Source organism: Schistocerca cancellata, chromosome 4 (assembly GCF_023864275.1).
Source record: "Schistocerca cancellata isolate TAMUIC-IGC-003103 chromosome 4, iqSchCanc2.1, whole genome shotgun sequence".
NCBI lineage: Eukaryota > Metazoa > Arthropoda > Insecta > Orthoptera > Acrididae > Schistocerca > Schistocerca cancellata.
Window position 1 is genome coordinate 573,755,556 of NC_064629.1, and position 19,635 is coordinate 573,775,190.

The following is a 19,635-nucleotide window of genomic DNA, read 5'->3' on the forward strand; positions in this document are numbered from 1 at the left end:
TTAATCATTGGTGATCCTGAGTGTTTGTTTCAGTTCTGATACATCATTACCCATGCAAAAAAGATCCAGCTGTCCATGATTAGATATTTGAGTCTGAACTGTGAATAGCTTATAGTAACATCTACTAATACTGGTGGTGGTGATGTCAATGACTCTTTTAGAAGTCACTATTGTAAATAAAGATACTGCCACCTCCATGTTATGCTGTGCTGAATCAATAATTCTTCAAAATTTTGATCTCAGGCCTTTATCAAACAGTTTGAAGGGGTTTTCTTGTTTTTATGTATACAGAAATTCCACCATCTTCATGTCTGGATCAACAGAAGAAAGTAGAGAAGCTTTATCCTTAGCCACTGATATGATGAATTCTTATTACCTAATGAAGGTGCAGTTGATATGGACAATAACAATAATACAGTTACAAGACTAATTTTAAATTGTTAAAAATAGGCAGGAGACAGAGAATCTGGAGGCTATGGCCTGTTAGGAAGCAAGAATTCACGAAAGCCATAGAAAACCCAAACACTATGGACAGACCACGGAACAACCCTGAGGTTTTTCAGTTTCCAATTCTTGTAACAGCCTGTTGAAAATTTATGTTGCAAAGTAACCCACATTTTTTTTAACAATGTAGAAGTAAATGTTTTCAAATAAAGATCCATCTCTCTGATTTGCATTCGCTAAATTCATGTCATCGCTCCCTCTCACCGTGCTTGATGAAACCACAATAGATTCTGTATGAGAGTAGATGTAAAATGTAGTCTTAGTGAATGAATCCCCAGTATATTAGAAATAGGTTTGTGAATTAATACTGCATATAGCATGGATGGTAAACTTTTGGGAATGTTGCCTCAAACAGGACTATGTTTGATAATCTGAATATAAAATGTTTCATAGCAATTATCTGTGGACCAGAAACAATTTCCTGCAAATATATGCACTAATATTTCACATGTCTCAGACACATGGTGTTATGCAGCTTCAAAATATTGAAAATATGTCATGCCGTTATGTGTGTATACGCACGCTGCAGTGAGCTGTCCAATAAAGTGTACTACTAATTTTTTTGCCGGCCTAGAACCACACATGTACCAGAAAGCAGAATGTATATGGCAAGTCAAATTAAGAAACCTGAAAAGACATCATTCACATTAGCTCATAGCTATAAACTATAGGTAAATACACTGTGAAAGGTATTTTGTCTTCCATAATGCAGATGCCCCCGATGATGGGTACGAGTCCAATACTAGTCTGGCAATGAAATAAAAAATAAAAAGTACGATCTACTGAGGGAGGGCAAGGGTGATAGAACCTTGTGATGGCGTACTGATGACTGAATATCTCAATGGTAGTGAAGGCAGTGAGAGAGAAGGGATCTCAGTATGGCAGAACTGGTGTAAGAGACATCTCATTCTACAAAATCCACTTTGCTTCTGACAAAGGACAAGCAGCAATGTGTTTGGCATCTGTTCACCAGAGGTGCAGGCAGAACTTAGAATTCTGAAACTAACCCCTCCAGCCTTAACCACTGAGTTGTCATTACAAACTTCAACCTGTAATCTACAGAACAACAGTAGAGCATTTTAGTCATTACAAAATTCACCATCACCGGCGCAACTGGAATGTGGGAAGACTAGACTGAACACTATATACCTCAGCCATCTTCAATATCTCATAATATCAATCTTCAGCTACAGTTGAGTTGCCAACACCTTGTGAGAATGATAGTATTAAGAGAGGAAATTTTTTATTATATCCTTTTGGTTACAGATGACCGAACACTGCTTGATTTTACTTTGTTTGTTGTTTCTTCAGTGGTGCCTGTGACTTTCATGGAAGTTCTGTTTCACTTGAGCTTGTACACAAGTAGTAGTTGAAGAAGAATTTGTGTTATTGAATTCACTTTGGAAGAGAACTTCTTGACAATAGGTGAGAAAGACGATGAGAGGGTGGATTGCTACTGTGCTTTATGCAGTTTACTTGCCTCTGCATATAGTATTCAGTTCATAATTTTGATGTTTTTAATCTCCCACTCCCACACATAAAGAGGAAGCTGTCTTCTACAAGTTAAACAGTTAGTAACACATTGGCAAGTTACATCCCCTTCCAGGTTCACATGCAGACACTACATTTCCCACCACACGTCTTGTCGTTTTGTGCCACGCTGCTATGGCTGAAGACCTGGCATTAATGACAGCATAACAAATTATGAATGTAGGAATGTACTTTCAGTCAAAGAAATCTTTCCACTGTCTATTCCAACAGCACTGGTGAACAGAATCTGAATATGATTGAGGAGGCAGGTTTGGCGATGAACATGATAAGCAGTATCTCAGACAATTCCAAATGTAGTCAAGGAGATGTATCTTTCCACTTTCATTAGTTCACCTGTTTCATTGACCCCCCATGTCACTGCTTGGTGCTAAGTATCCTGTTTCAATAAGACACACTTTGATAACATAAAATTTTACGGAAGATTGGAGCCTCTTATTTATATATTTCTTTAAGTACAGATGATGAATGTTTCAGTTTCATCCTCAGTCAAGTTATAGGTGAAGCAGGTGTTTACACAGATCACATTCAAGTATGAATGCAATATAGCCTATAGAGTCCTGCACGACCGAGTAAGCGAGCACAAAATACGAGATGGGGCGAGCACACCCTAACTGGATAGGCTGCCCGCACTAGTTCTAGTGACCGAGCATAGAAGCCGTGACCGAATACGTAGCACGCAACTTCGAACACATTACACGTGTCATTATCCGTGTGAGACTGCACCCAGTATGGGCTTCTCATTTGTGGTCTCTCTCTCTCTGCAATCATGCAGTGCGAGGAAACCAGTGCAGTAAGACGTAAGATTGAAATCAATGTTTACACGTTGAAGAGACGGGAAGGTCTAAAAAGCAAAGTACGGAGCATAGTTTTGGTGGTTGTAGACGAAGACAGTGCGTCTACTGGGTACGTATCGTGCATAAACTGCTCCACATTATTGTGTTTCCAATCGCGAACCACTCTTTTAAAGAAAGACAGTTGCAAGAAACCTCACAAATATACAGCTCCTTCAGGGATACCGGCAGTAATAAAAAATAGTATTACAGCAAAGTGTGTTGCAATGTGTGCTAAAGATATGAGACCTTTTAATGCTGTTTGCGGTGAAGGTTTCAGAGAACTAGGCCAAGAATTAATACATCTAGGTGCGCATTATGGAAAAGCTAACGTGGCAGATGTCATGCGACATCCCTCTACTATAAGCAGACATGTCAAAGAACAAGCTGATGCAATACGAAACAGTATAATGCCTTCTGTTATTGCGGAAGTTATTAATAAAACATGCGCTGCGACAGTTGATATGTGGACTGATTCGCATAATCAGGTGCACTATTTGACGCTTACATTTCATTACATTAACACAGATTGGTCTCTTGTGATCAATGTTTTATTTACCACAAAATACCCGGACGTTAGGAAGACGGGAGTAAATATTATAAAAGAGAGTGCTCTATGAATTTAGCTGTGTAACGTACCCATTCTTGGAAACGTTACTTTTGTATTAAAAGAGAGAGAGAGAGAGAGAGAGAGAGAGGTGTTGCATTTGTACAGTAAAGTACAGAGCAGCGAGCCGTGGCGAGGCGAGGTGAGACGTCAGCGGTGGCCGGTCATGCTCGGTTATCCGCGTGTCCGGAATCCGGACATCAGACATGGGGCGAGTACATGACCGAGCCGAGTCGTATGGGACCGGACACGAGCGGCTCGGTCCCCCCGTCAACAGGCGAGCCGTGACCGGTCAAACATGGAGCGTTGCAGCACTCTAATAGCCTACACTGTGTTCTTTCAAATACTATTCTACTACAGTGTGTCAAATGTTATGTTTGCATAGAAAGGCAGTACACCTCACACAATAAATATCAATTGTCAATTAGTGCTTTTATTGTGCCACAAGACAAACTGCCACAATATTACTTACACCACAACAAAATTTTCTGTGCATTTTGTGGTCAATATGAATCATCTTAGTGATTTGTTTATAATGCAATCATTTCATTTGAACAATTCAGTTTTATATTCCTTTCCATTCATGTATTTCAGAAATAGTGATAGAGTGGTAAATGCTGGTTTCAGTGTAAAATGTTCGACGACTTACTGATGAATTTCTTAAATCAGCCAGGCACTGTTAAACTTGTACCGTGACTGTCATTGTTCTACAGTTTATTAATAAAATTACTGACTGTCTGCATTTCAGCTTTTTATTTAACTATACATATGTCCACACGATAGCCTGGTGAAGGAATTGTACCTCTTAAATTAATCTGATTCACTGTAAGGCCATCATGAATTTTTCAGTATTGCTCCAGCTCTATCAATCACGACAATGAATTTAATCACCAGAATCTGTTATAATAATGGTGTTCCGCTTCAATTAAATACTCAAACCTGAAAATAAAACTTTTACTGTGAAACACATATAGGTTAATAAAAAAAATTGAAATATGAATCACTCATGGAAGTATGTGTGTTTGCTTTCAATATTTTTCACTGTCTCTGATTTGTTAAACCTTTTTCCAATATAGATAGTAAACAAAAAACAACTGCACATAGTTTGAAGTATATGGTAAACGAGTGAATTTACAATGTAAGAAGACTTTTTGGCAAGGTGCAACACTAGGTATGGCCTATCCGGTTGAGTGTAATGGGTTACCAGTTTTACAAAACCAGCAAGGGATAGAGCTGACCTTGTAAGAGGACAATGCAAAAAATTCTCTGTTTTGTTGGGATATATTGTTCCATACCATAATTCAAATTTCCATTTTATATATGGAATAATTTTGTTTACACTGACTAAGTAGTACCATTGTTCAAATGGATAAACTGGAATTCTAGACAGCCACAAAAGTCTGTTTCAAACAAGTTAACACCAATTTATCCAAAACTGCTTAAGACTAGAACAGCACAAAGGTGCCATTTGACCCCAAATGAAATATGCATAATAAAATCCACATGATTAGATCATCCATCTACACAGAGATGTGACCTATTTCTAAAGTCTAATATTTCTTCACTTACTACACTTGTTTGTTCCAAAACATTGAAATTAATCTTTGAGTACTGATACTTTCCACATGTTTTCTGCAGATGGCTTTTTTTTCCATCTTTCATCTTGGTCATCTTTCCTTTGCGCAAACAATTTGACAATTCTTTCACTTTTTTTTTATTTGTCTGATGCTACAACCTCTTCTCCTTTTGATTAGCTTCCTTGTTCGTGTCTTGCTATTTATTGTTTCCCCGTTTGTAAGTTCATTTATCAATTGAAGAATGAATACCTTCTCTTCAAATTACATTTTGTTATTCGACTGCAGATGATCCACCCATTTATTGCTGTGATATGTAGGATATCGTAAAAGTCATGCACAATCTTCACTTTTAACCAACCTTAGTTGGATACTTAGAGATCATTTGATCAATGAAGTCCACACCAGACTGTAGTGTTACAAAATGTAGGCTGATGGGATGTGAAGAAGCTGTCTGTTGTTAGTCTTTCCCTGATTCAGAAATGGTTCCATGAGGCATGGAATAGCATACTCTCCCAATGGCTGGTTGTCTGGCTGGACTACTTCTTTAAGAACTAGATTCTGTGACATTCTGCAGCATTAATTAATCAAAATGAAGCTGGAAGGCACTAATGACAGTTATCCACTTGGTGACAGGCATACGCAGTGGATCAATTCTCCTCCAGGACATTCACAGGAGCCCTTCTTCCAGGTGATGCCACGTTATGACCTTACATTCCATTCCATCTAAAGCTGCATTTCTTCACTGTTGCAACAGTTGACTCCTGAGACTGGTGTGGAAAGAAAAGAGATGGGGCGTCATCTTCTATAGTAACACCTCTTCATCGTCACTTGTCTCTGGCAGTAAATCACTACCTGAATCAGAGAAGCCACTTTCTGAGTCAATACCTGAGTTCTACAGAATATATATCATCTCTTCCTTACCAAGACCCAACTGACGAAACATAATTGAAAACACCTGCTACGGCAAAAAATCGCCACCACCACCTCCCACTGATAATGTGAGTAACAACAGAAACACACAAAACATGACTGAAATTTTACATTATTATGTCCAGTGTGCAAACGTTCCTGATAACATGTACATCATCATTTGAGACAATGAGTATTGACCATAACAAGATGCAACACAATTACTTTTGTAAGTATGAGAACATCAATAGTCTAAAAAGGAGTTACGTCCTAGGGTCAACTGACTCCTCCTGCTGTTCTGGGCACACTTCTTGAAATTTCCACGTTCTACTGTCAAAAGTAGAAGAAATGAGCAAAAGTCAAGACTTTTGGTGGAGAGATGTTAAAAATTGAATTCACTGCAATGGAAACAAAAGTTGAAAAGTGTCTTTTGACCTCTTTCACTGTTCTAGGGTCAAAAGAAGTCTACCACTCTATTTTTCACAGTAAAGAAATAAGCAGCTGAATTACTGATGATGATCACTGTTGATGACATCTCGTAACTGCAACCGTAGATGAAAACTGCAATAAAATATTCTACTGCATTGCTAGTGATCAAGGTGTACAAAATAGCTGAATAGCTGACACCACAGTCAGTACATAATATTTTTTTATGAAAAATTAACTATAAGACAAGATGGGAGCTGTTGCTGACCATAAATGCACTCTCTCTCTCTCTCTCTCTCTCTCTCTCTCTCTCTCTCTCACACACACACACACACACACACACACACAAAAAGCAACATGATTCTTAAGTTTCTCTTGCCATATTAGTTGACTGACTAGTCCATGGATGTACTGCCAGTTCACAGTGTCCAGAAGGCAGGGCACCCTAGGGTGCCTACACCCATGCTTCCGGAATTGAGGTACTCCGTTGGGTGGTGCCAGCCACAGCCACCAATGTAACTGTCTTCAGCCACTAATGTGCACCTTCGGGTGTGGGCCGTACATGGGGCCCACAGGAGAAGAGGATGTAAGTCAGCCATGCACCCCCAGGTGGTCCATTCAACAGTGCACCTGACAATGGTAACATGTTTGATTGCAAAAATATTGTGACTGCTGGGCACAATTAACTGGCAGAACACCGGTGGACTGTTCAATGTCTGAACTGTTATAAAAAGAGAGAGAGAGAGAGAGAGAGAGAGAGAGAGAGAGAGAGAGAGAGAGAGAGAGAGAGAGTCCCTCTTATATTGTGTACAGATTTTTTTTCGTAGTATAACACGGGTCCACAACTAAACTCCAGAAATGGAACAGCAAAATGCCAGTGGGTAAATGCCAGTAGTCTTTCACCAAAAACAACATGAAGTTTGAATTTGTGTGCAGGAAGGTCACAGTCTGAGTTTTCTGGAATGCAAATGGTAGTCTTCCTACAGAGAGTAGAACAACAATTGGCAAATACTACACATATCTACTAGAGCAACTGGTTGAAAGATTTGGTCTCCTCTAACTTCTACATATTCCATCATCCAAAGAAATTTGTAGCTTGAAATAGTTTCAAGTACAATAAAGAGATTATGGTAGTTAAATTTGGCCGTTCTTCAGACCTGTAGAATACTTCTTCAGAGAGGGTAAAAGACCGGCATAATCAACACATCTAAACTGAAACTACATCAAAAAATAAAAAAAAAAGTATGATGCAAAATTAGAGTACAGTATCATCTAAGTGGTAAGGGCATTAAAGATGGAACACAAGCTCACACTGGATAAGGACAAGGAAGGAAATTCGGGGTATCCATTTTGATTTAGAGAAATCAAGGAAAACCTTAAAATTGACTGCTGAGTGGAGCTTCTAAGCCCACTTCTCCAAAATTTGACTGTAGTAGTATCTTAACTGCAACACCACCTCACTCGATAGCAAGTTTAAAAATGCTTGCCTTACAAACCAGTATTCTGCAAAATAAAGTTGGAATCTAAATTATTACCTTGTAGTACAATGGTGTAATCTACAGCCATGATCTACCAACCACTGTGAAGTACGTGGCAGAGGGTATTTCCCTTTATACCACATATTAAGAGTTTCTTTGAGTTCCATTTAGGTATCGAGCATGGGAAGAATGGCCGTTTAAATGGCTCTGTGTGCACTGTAATTAATATAGTCTTTCATCAGTATGACTACTCAAACTCGGGGGAGGGGGGGGGGGGGAGGGGGGGGGGATGTATATTCCCTGGGAATTCCTGGCAGGGGGAGCAATTTTGGCATACCACAATAATGACTCTTATTCCCATTCAGCTGAGAAATATTGACCATGAGCAGTAGTTTGACTGCAGTTTTTAAACTTTGATAGTTTAAATAACTCGTATAATTAACATGTTTTGAAATATCAAGTATTTTAAAATTTGTGATTTGTAACACTCAATAAAATTAAATTCCAATGCTAGGTTAAAAACACAGAATTTCCTGAGATTTTGTGAAATTCATGACATTCCCTGAAATTTCCAATTTTTCCAGATAAAATGTGATTCCCTGAGAAATCCAGGTATTCCAGAAGAATCACCATCCTGTTCATGGCCCCTATTGGAGTGATCTGTAAAAGTCTACAGTATATTCTTTGATTCCTCCCTTATACTGGTTCTTGAAACTTTGTAAGCTTTTGTACAGTCAAAAACCATGCCAGGTCCCCAAAATCACTGTCAAAGCATTTCAAGATGTTTAATAAACAAAAACATGATTTAAATACATCCTTGAATTTTAAAAAATTATTAATTAACTCTTATTAGTTAAGCAAAGTAATTGATACAATGTAAATGGAAACCCCCCCCCCCTCCCCCTGTGTTCTATTCTTCGACACTAACATTATCCTGCTCATTGCATTCTTATTCCCCTTGCTTACTAAGTGTTTCTTTGAAAGTAGTGAATAAAGGTGAGAGAGACTGCAAGAAAATGACACATGGCTGGCTGGTGTATCACATCAAGGGTCCATCTGGTACACAGATGGATTGAGCACAGATCACTTGCATATCCTTCAAATTAGTGCTCTACACACAAAATTACATGAGAAGGTCTAAGGTTAATGATCAACACCTACACTCTACAACTGATGAGCAAGTTCTATACAAAATCATTTTTCTAAAGAAATTTTATAGTCCATCCTTTCTGCACATCTCTTTGACTTTCCAATAGTTTGTTGTTGTGATCTGTTTTAAGACTACTGCAGGGGCACAAAATAAAAAACACTTATCAGAACAGAACTATACAACAGTTTATTCACAATAAAATAATTTATCAGCAGCACATTTTCTGCTAACAGCAAGTTACACTATTATAAAAACAGTACAGTGCAAAATATAAGGTTTTTCCAATAGCAATAATTGTGCTATAGTAATATTTGTCTAATAAACAGAATAATGCACCAGAACTGAAAACAATGATAGAAGTTATAGGTTTACTGGACTTGCAACTCATTCATGTTAATACTGTAAGGTACACATTAGGCCAAGGATCATTTCTGAAAAGTTCTGCAGTTTCTGGGAAAGGAGGGAAATGGGGGATGTTGAGAGCAACTCAATCAAGATGCATTGGTGGCATGGATGGTAACAATGAAATGGAAAACTCAGACAATATATTTATAGTGCATAGTGGGAAAGGAAACCAACTGATGCAAATAAAAACTGGATGACTTTAGGGCAAAACAGCAGCTCCAATTTTAAAGGCTATTGTTAACATTAAGGTGTTTGATGTGTCAATCACTTATCCCTCAAATACAATCACATGCCAAATTAGACAGAGAATGTCTCCATTGTGGCGTTGAATACAAGGAAAGAGTTGAGAAAAAATCATGAGTGGAGGTTTCTGGAGACAAACTGGAAGAAAACATTGTAACTGGAACAACATGTTGCTAGGAATTATTGAATATCACAATACCGACATTCTGCTTTGACTACTGGCCTCACCACCGACAGTTGTTTTTTAATTAATGAATAATGTGGCGACTGATTGATGTGTAGCATAGCCCAACATTAGGTTATGCTGAAAGGTGATAGTTTCATTGTGAGTTAGTGATGCCTATGAATAAGTCTCATTAACAAGTTACTTTCATTAAGTTTTTAGTATTATAGACAGGTCTGGAGAATAGCACAAGATCTATGATAAGTTAGAAAGTCATATCTTGGTGGCAAGTTGGCAAATCCAATGTACATTTCATGACAATATTTCTTTTTTTATGTACTGCACATCCCATGGTTCTATTTACAGTCCTTATTTTCCTACTGTGGTCTATAAAGTGTTTAATATGTTTTGAACTAGAAACCAACCCTGGCTTAACAATGGTAGTACTAAGTATCTACAAGCAAACAACTTGTCTGACATAGTGGTAATTTTGTTTATGGGCAACTGCATTGCGTTATAATTAAAATTCAGAGGACACCATTAAGTAACTGATAATTTGAGTAGTGCACATCAGGAAAGCTATCAAGAGGCACAAATGTTATCTGTTCCATATTTAATTGGCATCTCACAGCCACAATGGAAGCTGCAAGCTACCATGCCACCTGGTGCAGCTCACTGCACTACCAATTCACCATGAGCTATGGCCACTTGACAGCTGCTTGCCTGCTGTGCCTGTAATGTATAGTCCACTCAACTGCAATTGAGTTCAGTGCAAGCTGTGGCCACTAGCTGGCCACCTAACTCCAGCATCAGTCCGGCACAAGCTACATTCTCTCTCTGATATTTTTCCATACTTCCCTTCATGCCCCTTAAACATTAATTCCATATCAAAAAATCTGTTTTTAATCAGCTTAATATCTGATATGTCCTGCATCGCAAGTCATTTACAAAGTTAGGAGCACATCGTGCCAGCCTAGCACTTCCCACAAATCTTCCTCATGAATCAGTCTGTTTCTTAGTGAACATCGTATCAAACTCCCTGGAGTAGTTCCTAAACTTATCCTTCCCATACAGACAGAAAAATGTGGCAGATACGTAAAGAAGCTACAAGAAGATAGACAGATGTGTTAATAACAAGAACATCCTCATCTTAAATCCCCATAAACTCACAGAGGCCCCAATATTTTGTTAATTTCACACGATCGTATATCATCACAGCCATCATACTGGCTGACAGTGTTAATGCTCAAAGGTGATGGGTTGTATCGCATTCTTCAATATTTCCTGTTATTACAGTATTAAGTTCACATCAGTTTTAATTGATATAGCAGGTTTTTAACAATTTAAAATGAAAATTTATGGGCTTGTTACCTCACTGTTAACAATACATTTTTCAAACAAACACTCATATGGACTATGAATCTGTTACAGTATGGTTGCTGCATATGTGTATGCAATTCAGATTTGTCTTTAGGGTGCATGACAAACTGGTCACTAAAGGCAATGTTTTTTCACTGAGAGAAGAGTATTGTTGTGATAAGGAAGACATCTTTGATGAAACAGTAAAAGACACAATATAAAGAAACCCCATGCTCTATTAAAATTTAAATCAAAAGTAAATATTTAAAAAAGATGTGGCTGGTTGATTAGTAACTAAAAGAGAATGAAGCACCAATTCTATTACACATTAAAATACCACACATACCAAAAGTAGCAGAAAGATAAGGTTTAATATACTAGTGACAAGATCAGGTAGTCAAACAACACGAACAGCATTCAAAATTTCAAACTCAGCAGATTGTTACCTAGAATCCAAACAAACTGCAGCTAGTTTGTCAGAATGAAGAGTGCTGTCCAATAAAATATGGCATTGTGGCATATTAAAAAGTGGTCTGCCAAAACCACCAGTAATTTGTGGGTCCTCCCCAGGATAAGTACATAAGTCTTGTGCTAATATCTTGTTCTTAATCTTGATAATACAACTTCTTTCCCTCAGAGTTACTTCAACATCATCTTCCACAGGCCTGTAATGTACTTTGGCTGGTGTAGCTGCTTATAGCATCTCCAGCCACTCAATCTCCAATCGAGACATGACCACTCCTATGGGGGCTGAAAGCATGCAGTAGTATGGCAGTGCATCACAACAATGAGTAACTCCATATTGTCTCCTACTGTCCTGTCCACCGGTTTCTTCCCTTGGAGTCCCTCTTGCCCTGGTCCTGAGCAGAATAGTCTTTACCTCCCTTATTGTTATAACAAGGTAAGTTTAATTTGCATGATCAGTGCCATTTAGTTCTCTGTCAAATATGTGGGAGAACACAAGGAATCTGTACAGGTGAGGAAATTCTTGATTTGGCTATATTCCAGAAATTTCATTGCCTTCATATCACACAGGGCTCGGCATCAAATACTGTGAACTGACTGCCTCTCACAACTTGGAACCATCAGCATAAAGGACTTTAAAATTGTGGTTTTTCTCTACAAATTGATAAAATACTTCTGTAAAAACATAATATGGAGTACAAGATTTCTTAGTTACAATGGTGGATATTTATTCCAGTCTATGGTAAAAACAATTATGTCCATCACATCTAGATTCGTAAGAGCCCACAACGTCTCTCAAAGGATTCACAGCTTAGGTCCATTCATTCGAAAGGTGTTCAAGTAATGAGATGAAAGGCTGTTGACTACTGTGACGACTTGAACAATCTTTTAAGTATTTTATACAATAAGTAATTTTCACTCAATGGAAAGTAGTGACTCACAGTACAGTGCATCTGCTGAGGGTGGTGTCTGTTCTAAAGCCACCTAATGCCCACAAGCTGAACACTAATTTATAGGTTTTAAGATAGCTGGTGGCTAGAAAGATTCATTTACCTGCCACAGTCTATAATACTTCATACTGGAACAGCTGCTGTCTGTCAGCACTGAGTAACATACAGAACATTATGTCACAGACAACAACAAATCTCAAATGCCAGTGCTGACAGTTAATTCATACCAACTGATATGCTTTGTAAGACTCCTAATCAAAGCTTGTTCTTAGGGAGCATAATGAAAAGTATATAATTGGCAGATATACTAAGTGGGGTACAAATCTTGTACTTTGTGCTTTTATTGCAAGTATAATTATTAAGTTACAGGAGTGGTGAGAGATTTGCTGCAAAATGCATGTACTTGAATTTCAAAGTTATATTTGTTTCTCTGGCTAAAATGATCAGTTTGTACAGTGACTTTACGCCCGGAACTGCAGTTCATAAACTGGGTGGCAGTCCATGAATAGGTATTGCACTTTCTATGCAGAGGATTAATCCATAAAAAATGTATGTTCAGGCTGTGTATCCTCCTCATTGTCGAAGGAGAGTACTGTTTCAAGTAGCAAAGTGGAGTATACATTCGTGTTTATACAACTTCCTGTGTGTTAACCCAATATTTTTGAAAGCCTACTCAAAAATTTTGCAAGAGCCAGTTTTTGAGGAATTAGAAATATGCTATAACTCCTTGCTTACTGCTCCCAAAGGGGTTGGCAAAGACAAGATTAGCCTAATTACAAAGTAAACAAAAACATTTAAGTAGTCATACTTCCACATGATATGGTACAATTGCAGAACACACTTGTTATATTCTACAGTTGTTTGCAAATTATATATGTATTATACATATTACAGAAACAGTCATCATGATTCACTGAACTGGAAAGAATGTTTGGGTTGAGAGAGATTTGTAAACTGACTTGTTAAGTGACAATGATGATCTCACCTTATACGGCTCTTCTATGTGGACTAATAGAGTATGTACATTTGTAAGAGCTAAGTGAATCATCCTGCACACTTATCGCTTGTATCAAGTGTCAATAAGTAAAAACCACTGCTGGTGCTGCATCATCACAAAACTGCACATTACACATTTCAGGAATGTGCCATGGATGGGAGAGAACAAAAAATAAGTACCAATAAACTCAAAACAGTTGTGTTATAAAATGTGTGACCAAGGTGACTGTAAACAGTAACAAAAGTCACATAGTCCACCATGTATTGTGAAACTGAATAATAGCAGTAGAGGATATATAACTAGGAAAATACAAGGGATATTCATTCTGCCTATTAATAAAAAAATTCTTAACAACAATTAAATATGGTATCAATGATAATACTTTTTTCAGTGCAATCATGTTACTGATTGTGTAAAATTTAATAAAATATAGTTTTGCAATCAAACTAGAAGCTGTAGCACACATCATTTCAGGGATGCTACAGAAATCATAACTCCATAGTCTCGGACGTTACCGAATTTAACAAGCACTATATTGTAATTTACGACAAAGTAACAATTACTTACTGTAAAAAATGGAAACAAAAATTCTGACAGTTGTAGAAGTGAACTATCTCGGAAGAGTGCGTAGAATATCTTAGCGAGACCACGTAAGAAATACAACAATTAAAGAATTGACCTAGACTCAAGATAGCATCACAGATAGCATATAAGAATGGCAAGTCATCTGGTACGGACATACAATGCAAATGACATATGAAACAAGGCCAAATATTTTGAAGCACCATCCTCAGGAAAGAGGGAGAAGGGGAAGAGCGAAAGTTGTATGGTAGTAGGCCATGAGAAAAAGATAAATACAAGAAGACAAAGCCTGGGAAGATAGGAACCAACGGCAACATATATGTGGGAACCCCACTGGAAAAAGTGGGGGAGGCGGGAGAAGTCCCAACAGAAGATTCCCTTACAGGATATGTAACACCCCAGTTCAAGAGCTCCTGTAAAACTCTCAGAATTTTTTAGAATTGTGCTTTTGAGATACGAAAAATCTAAAGCAACTGCAACAGGGAAATTATACACAGAAATTGAAACATGAATACCGTTTATAAGATCTGTTACACTGAAAAGTACAAATTTTCATTTTCAGAAAACATATTACCGTATGGTACTGATAAACACTAGTATCGACAAAATTTTGGGGATTGGCATTATTGGAAAAAACATATTTTTTGAAAAATATTAAAAAATTAGATAGCAATAGCGAAAGAACTTGGACAAACATTTCCAAAGTGAGGCTGCCATTCAAGGAATAAGCAGCAGCAAAATACCTTGAACCACCAGAGGTACATCATTTTAATAATTTGCCAAGAGACTTATACAAAAAATGTTCCATCTCAAGGGACCAATATATCAGGCTTTTTTTTTTTTTTTTTTTCAAAACATAAAAATTAGATTTCTTACTTTGTACCGAATTTTATCATGTGTCAAGTTCCATAATATTCACGACTAAGAACCCCCAGCCTGAACTGATGCTGACTATAACAACACTGAATGACGCCAGGAATTTATGAACTTTACAATCAGGAGCAGTTCAAAAAATAAACTGCACTATTCAAGTAACTCAAAGAAATGCAAGAACAGTACAATCACGAATTGTTGCCACAGGAGGTAACACAAACCAAAGCCCCAATATGTTTCAGATATTTTCTTATAAAACATCTATGAGGACCACTTCACTTAGGATATGTGGAAGGAACATTAACATGTCTGTTCTTTTGTATATATGCATTTTTGTCTTTATGACATTTCTTGTATCCATCAGGATCCTTGTTATATGGATCAATGGAACAAAAAGTATATATGCCTACTTAACTCAAGGTCCCCCCCCCCCCTCCTCAGAAATGTGCCCATACAAGCATTTCGAAGAGAACACACAAGTTTAAATCGTACCCTGTAAACTTGAGTTCACATGCTGTATTAATCGTATTTCTGTCTACACATAAACAGTGTAAACTACTGAAGTGCTGAGCATTGGGCACTTAGCACTGTACAAAATGTTAGTGTTCCTTCCCATTTCAATCACATGTGGAGTGTGGGAGGAATAACTGTTTGAACATCTATGTGCATGCTACAATTAGTTTAATTTAGTTTTTGTGGTCACTGTCAGCAATATGTAGAGGGTTGACAAAAATCTCTGGATACTTCACTTAACACTAGTTCTTGGAAATTTGTAAGTAGATTTTGGCAGCATGGCTGGCAGCTATCTTCATGCACCTGCCAATTCAGCATTTCCATGAGCCAAGTCAAATAAACCCATCATCATTCATGCAATCCTTCTTTACTGACATTCAATCTCCCCTGTGTACTCCAATTTGGTATGGGTCCAACACACTAACACTAAACTAAGAAGGTATGCAGTAGTGCTTTGTAAATAATCTACTTTGTAAACTAGTTGCATTTTCCCAATATCATGCTAATGAATGAGGTAATTAACCAAAATCTGCAACCTTTGCCTCACCTAAAACTAAGTCTATGTGATTTATTTCATTTCATACCCCACCAAATTGCTACATCAGCTATTTGTATTCAATGACTGTTTCCAATGACGATTTACTGACATTGTTGTCAGTTTTCAAATAGTACTTCATTACACATAATGGTATCATTTGTAAAAAGTCCTTAGTTATTAATATTGCTTGCACGGTCACTGATATACAATATGAACAGCAAGGGTCCCAACACGTTTCTCTGGAACACACCTGACATTACTTTTACCTCTGTCAGTGACTCTCCATCCAAGGCAACATGTGTCCTCTGTGTCAAGAAATCCTCAATCCAGTCACAAATTTTGTTTAATGATCATATGATCATATTTCTGGTAGTAAATGTCAGTGTGGTACTGACAAAGGCTTTTCAGAAGCCAACAAATGTTGCATCCTCCTTATTAGGACTACCTTCATCCACAGATTTCAAGATGTCATGGGAGAATTCAAGTTGGGTTTCACATGAGCAATGTTTTTGGAATTCATGCTGGTTGGCAAGGCTAAGGAAACAGCTTATGTTTTGAGTTCAGTATATGTTCTAACATTCCACAACAGACTACTGTCAGTCTGGATAGATTAGTTCTGTGGATCATTTCTGATAGTCTTCTTGTATATAAGTGTGACCTGCCCTTTCACCAAGTCACATCATGTAAAAACATCTCAAATGCAGTGCTGCCTACTATAAATATAATATTAACTTGATCTGAGTCACGGAAACTTAATAGAAACCAATCTCGCCATGAAAACTGCAAACATAATTTATTGTCAAGTACTTCAGAACAACATGAAGAACAGAGATGGAGAAATTACAAACCCTCGTGCTCAATCAAATTGCTCAAAGTGTAACACCTGTATCACACTTTTGTGGTTTAACCCGATTATTTTTTGATCAACGTATCAAATGTGATGAGTGTGCCACCAAGTTCAAAATGTGGTAGTGAAATTGTTCTGCTGGCTGAGACACTAAGGAACAATGCTGAATCATATCTAATCTCTATTTGTGTTACAAACTGCCTTTCATCAGGGTTCATTTATCATAACGATAATACAGAAATGTACACAATACAATTTTTCAACCAACGAGAAATACACCACTACCAACGTACTAATTCAGTTACATTTAATTAAAATTCCGTTTCGCGCATGTAAAACGCTGAAGTTCCAAACACAAACAACTATTTCAGTGTTCATTGTTAACGATTTCTGTCACGAAGCAGTATACACTTACTGAAAGTTAATTCAGTACACACAATTCGCATGGCCACCTATCCAAAACAAATAGCATATCTGTCACATTCTGCGTCTGTAAACTACTGATCCGAATTCGAAGCATCAAAACCGCAGTGGTACCACATTACGCAGTGGAGGTTATGTAGAGAACATCAACTGCATAAAATCGTCGCGGATTTATGTATATACTCCTTATGATTGCAACAGCATAACACCTAAGTGGGTTGCCTTCGAGGCATTAAGGTTTTTAATTACCATTTCGCTGGCAAATCCATGTTCGTAATCATTCTTCCAGAACGTCTCTATCCACGTTGTATTAGCCATGATTAAACAAAAGAGCTATTAGAAACAGGTGAATAGTGGTAAATCAGGCATGCAACAAATTTTCCTAGAGTCAATTTGATGAATGATGACGCTGTAAAGATGTTAAATTTGGCGTAGTCAAACTTATTTTTCAATCAGCACAACGAAATTGGAATATACGGTCAAGGCTAAATAGAACATTTCACCATTTTTTTTTAGTTGTATCGAACAGGATTTCGAAGTACATGCTGCCAGACACAAACGGCCCATTCTGTGACGAGTTGTTTGCGGGCAATTAAATTGCTACGAGATACAATGACTGCTCGTGAGCTTCTACTTGAGAAAAATGAAAATTTTTTTGTGGAACATGGATAAAGCCTATCTATAGGCATAAAAGTTTTAGGAACATCTCATTTTGCGCTGTGGTGTATATTGGTTGCCACCGGTAATTCTCTGAAAAATGAGCAACGATAATTTCATATGCTAATTACTATTGGTGTCAGCACTCCAGTTGCTAAATTGGCTTGTCTCATACCCGATGTATCAATGACATATCTAACGAAACCATATGACCAATAAACGCTTGTGATGAAAATAACGACAAATTGTTTTTTGACAGCAGAGAACCTGATGTGCCTTGGGCGGAGTGTTGGCCGCCATGGTCTGTCTAAAGTATTGCCCATGGCCAAATGGACAACCCTCTTTCAAATGAATAGCGATTAACAGCAAAAAATAGTCCACTGTTGTAACCTTAGAACGGGCGGAAAATAGTTTCAAGAACGGTCGGGCTGGGTCTATGGAAACCAATAAATAAAACACTTATAAAGGTGAAAAACAGTATATTTACATCAAATGATTTTTTATTTTGTTCCGGTAGTACTAAATGTTATAGTGACATAATTTAACTTTTTCAATTATACAAGAATTGAAAGAAAACTGAAAAATACTGCTTTTTAGTACTAAATATAAGTGAACTAGAAATACAAGTAAATTTGACTGAAACACGAATACAAATGAGAAAAAGTTGTTGAACTAAGAACAAAAAATGTTGAATTTTCATTACATCAATGGAAATTGTGAATATAATGAGTAGTTTGTGAGATATCGTTCTCTAAAATCATCAGTCCCCGGAAAACATTTCAGCATAACAACAACTTGAACACTTTGCAAAAGTATTTAGTTTTGCTGTCCTTGCATTTGCAGCATCTTCCTCTTTTCCATGGTTGTGGATCGTCAACTATTCTTTGTTCTTGGGTGCCAGAGAGGTTAGAGGCAAGCCTGCGAATTTCACAAGGGAGGATTGGATGGGTTGCATGTATTGTCAAATATGATGTTACGTGAGAATTTCCAATGGTTCTTGGGTATTCGTTTCTAACTGCAACGAAGGGAAAAAAAAAAAAAAAACTGAGAGGCCACAGTCTTGTCCCTCTAGTAACAGTATATTCACCACACAGCATCAACGGCATATATGCCATGCCGCCTTTTGTTTTGTTGTACGTTACTATACTTTGTTTTTTCTTTTCGCCATTGCCAATGCCAATTTCATCATGATGAATTGACAAAATAAGCAGTACTGACTTGTTTCGTTTTGGTAAATATGAAAGTAATGTGACGTCCTCCTGAACTTCGAACAAAAAAGAAAACAGTGAACTGAATCTTTCAAAGAAATAAAATCAACTGGTCTATATGAAATCCCAGCTTGTGTCCTTAAAGTCAGTGCAAGTTCCATAAAAGTTCCATTAACAAAAATAATCTATGAATCATTCAAATCTGGCTGTTATCCTGAGAGCCTAAAATAAGCAAAAGTAATACACATATTTAAAAATAGTGATGCAGAAAATGTAGAGAACTACAGTCCAATTTCCCTACTGTCCACCATTTCCAAAATTATTGAAAAAGTAATGAAAAATAGGTTAATGCAGTATCTAAATAAGTTTAACTGGTTTCA

The 19,635-nt window shown here is 37.4% G+C and overlaps 1 protein-coding gene across 7 annotated transcripts in view; it reads right to left on the reverse strand.

Moving 5' to 3' along the window:
- Positions 1-17,814, reverse strand: part of LOC126183479 (protein ST7 homolog) — a 155,835-nt gene extending 138,021 nt beyond the window's left edge. For 5 of the 7 annotated variants that reach the window (XR_007536757.1, XR_007536755.1, XR_007536758.1 and 2 more), the window contains exon 1: positions 17,640-17,814. Coding sequence is in view for 1 of the 7 variants with exons in the window: in XM_049925497.1 (XP_049781454.1) it covers positions 17,640-17,708 (69 nt within the window). In the remaining 6 variants the exon portion in view is untranslated. Of the gene's footprint in view, positions 1-17,382; positions 17,517-17,639 lie in introns of those variants that run through there. The other 2 variants (XM_049925497.1, XM_049925499.1) reach the window with 2 other exon arrangements.
- Positions 17,815-19,635: the final 1,821 nt, after the last annotated feature.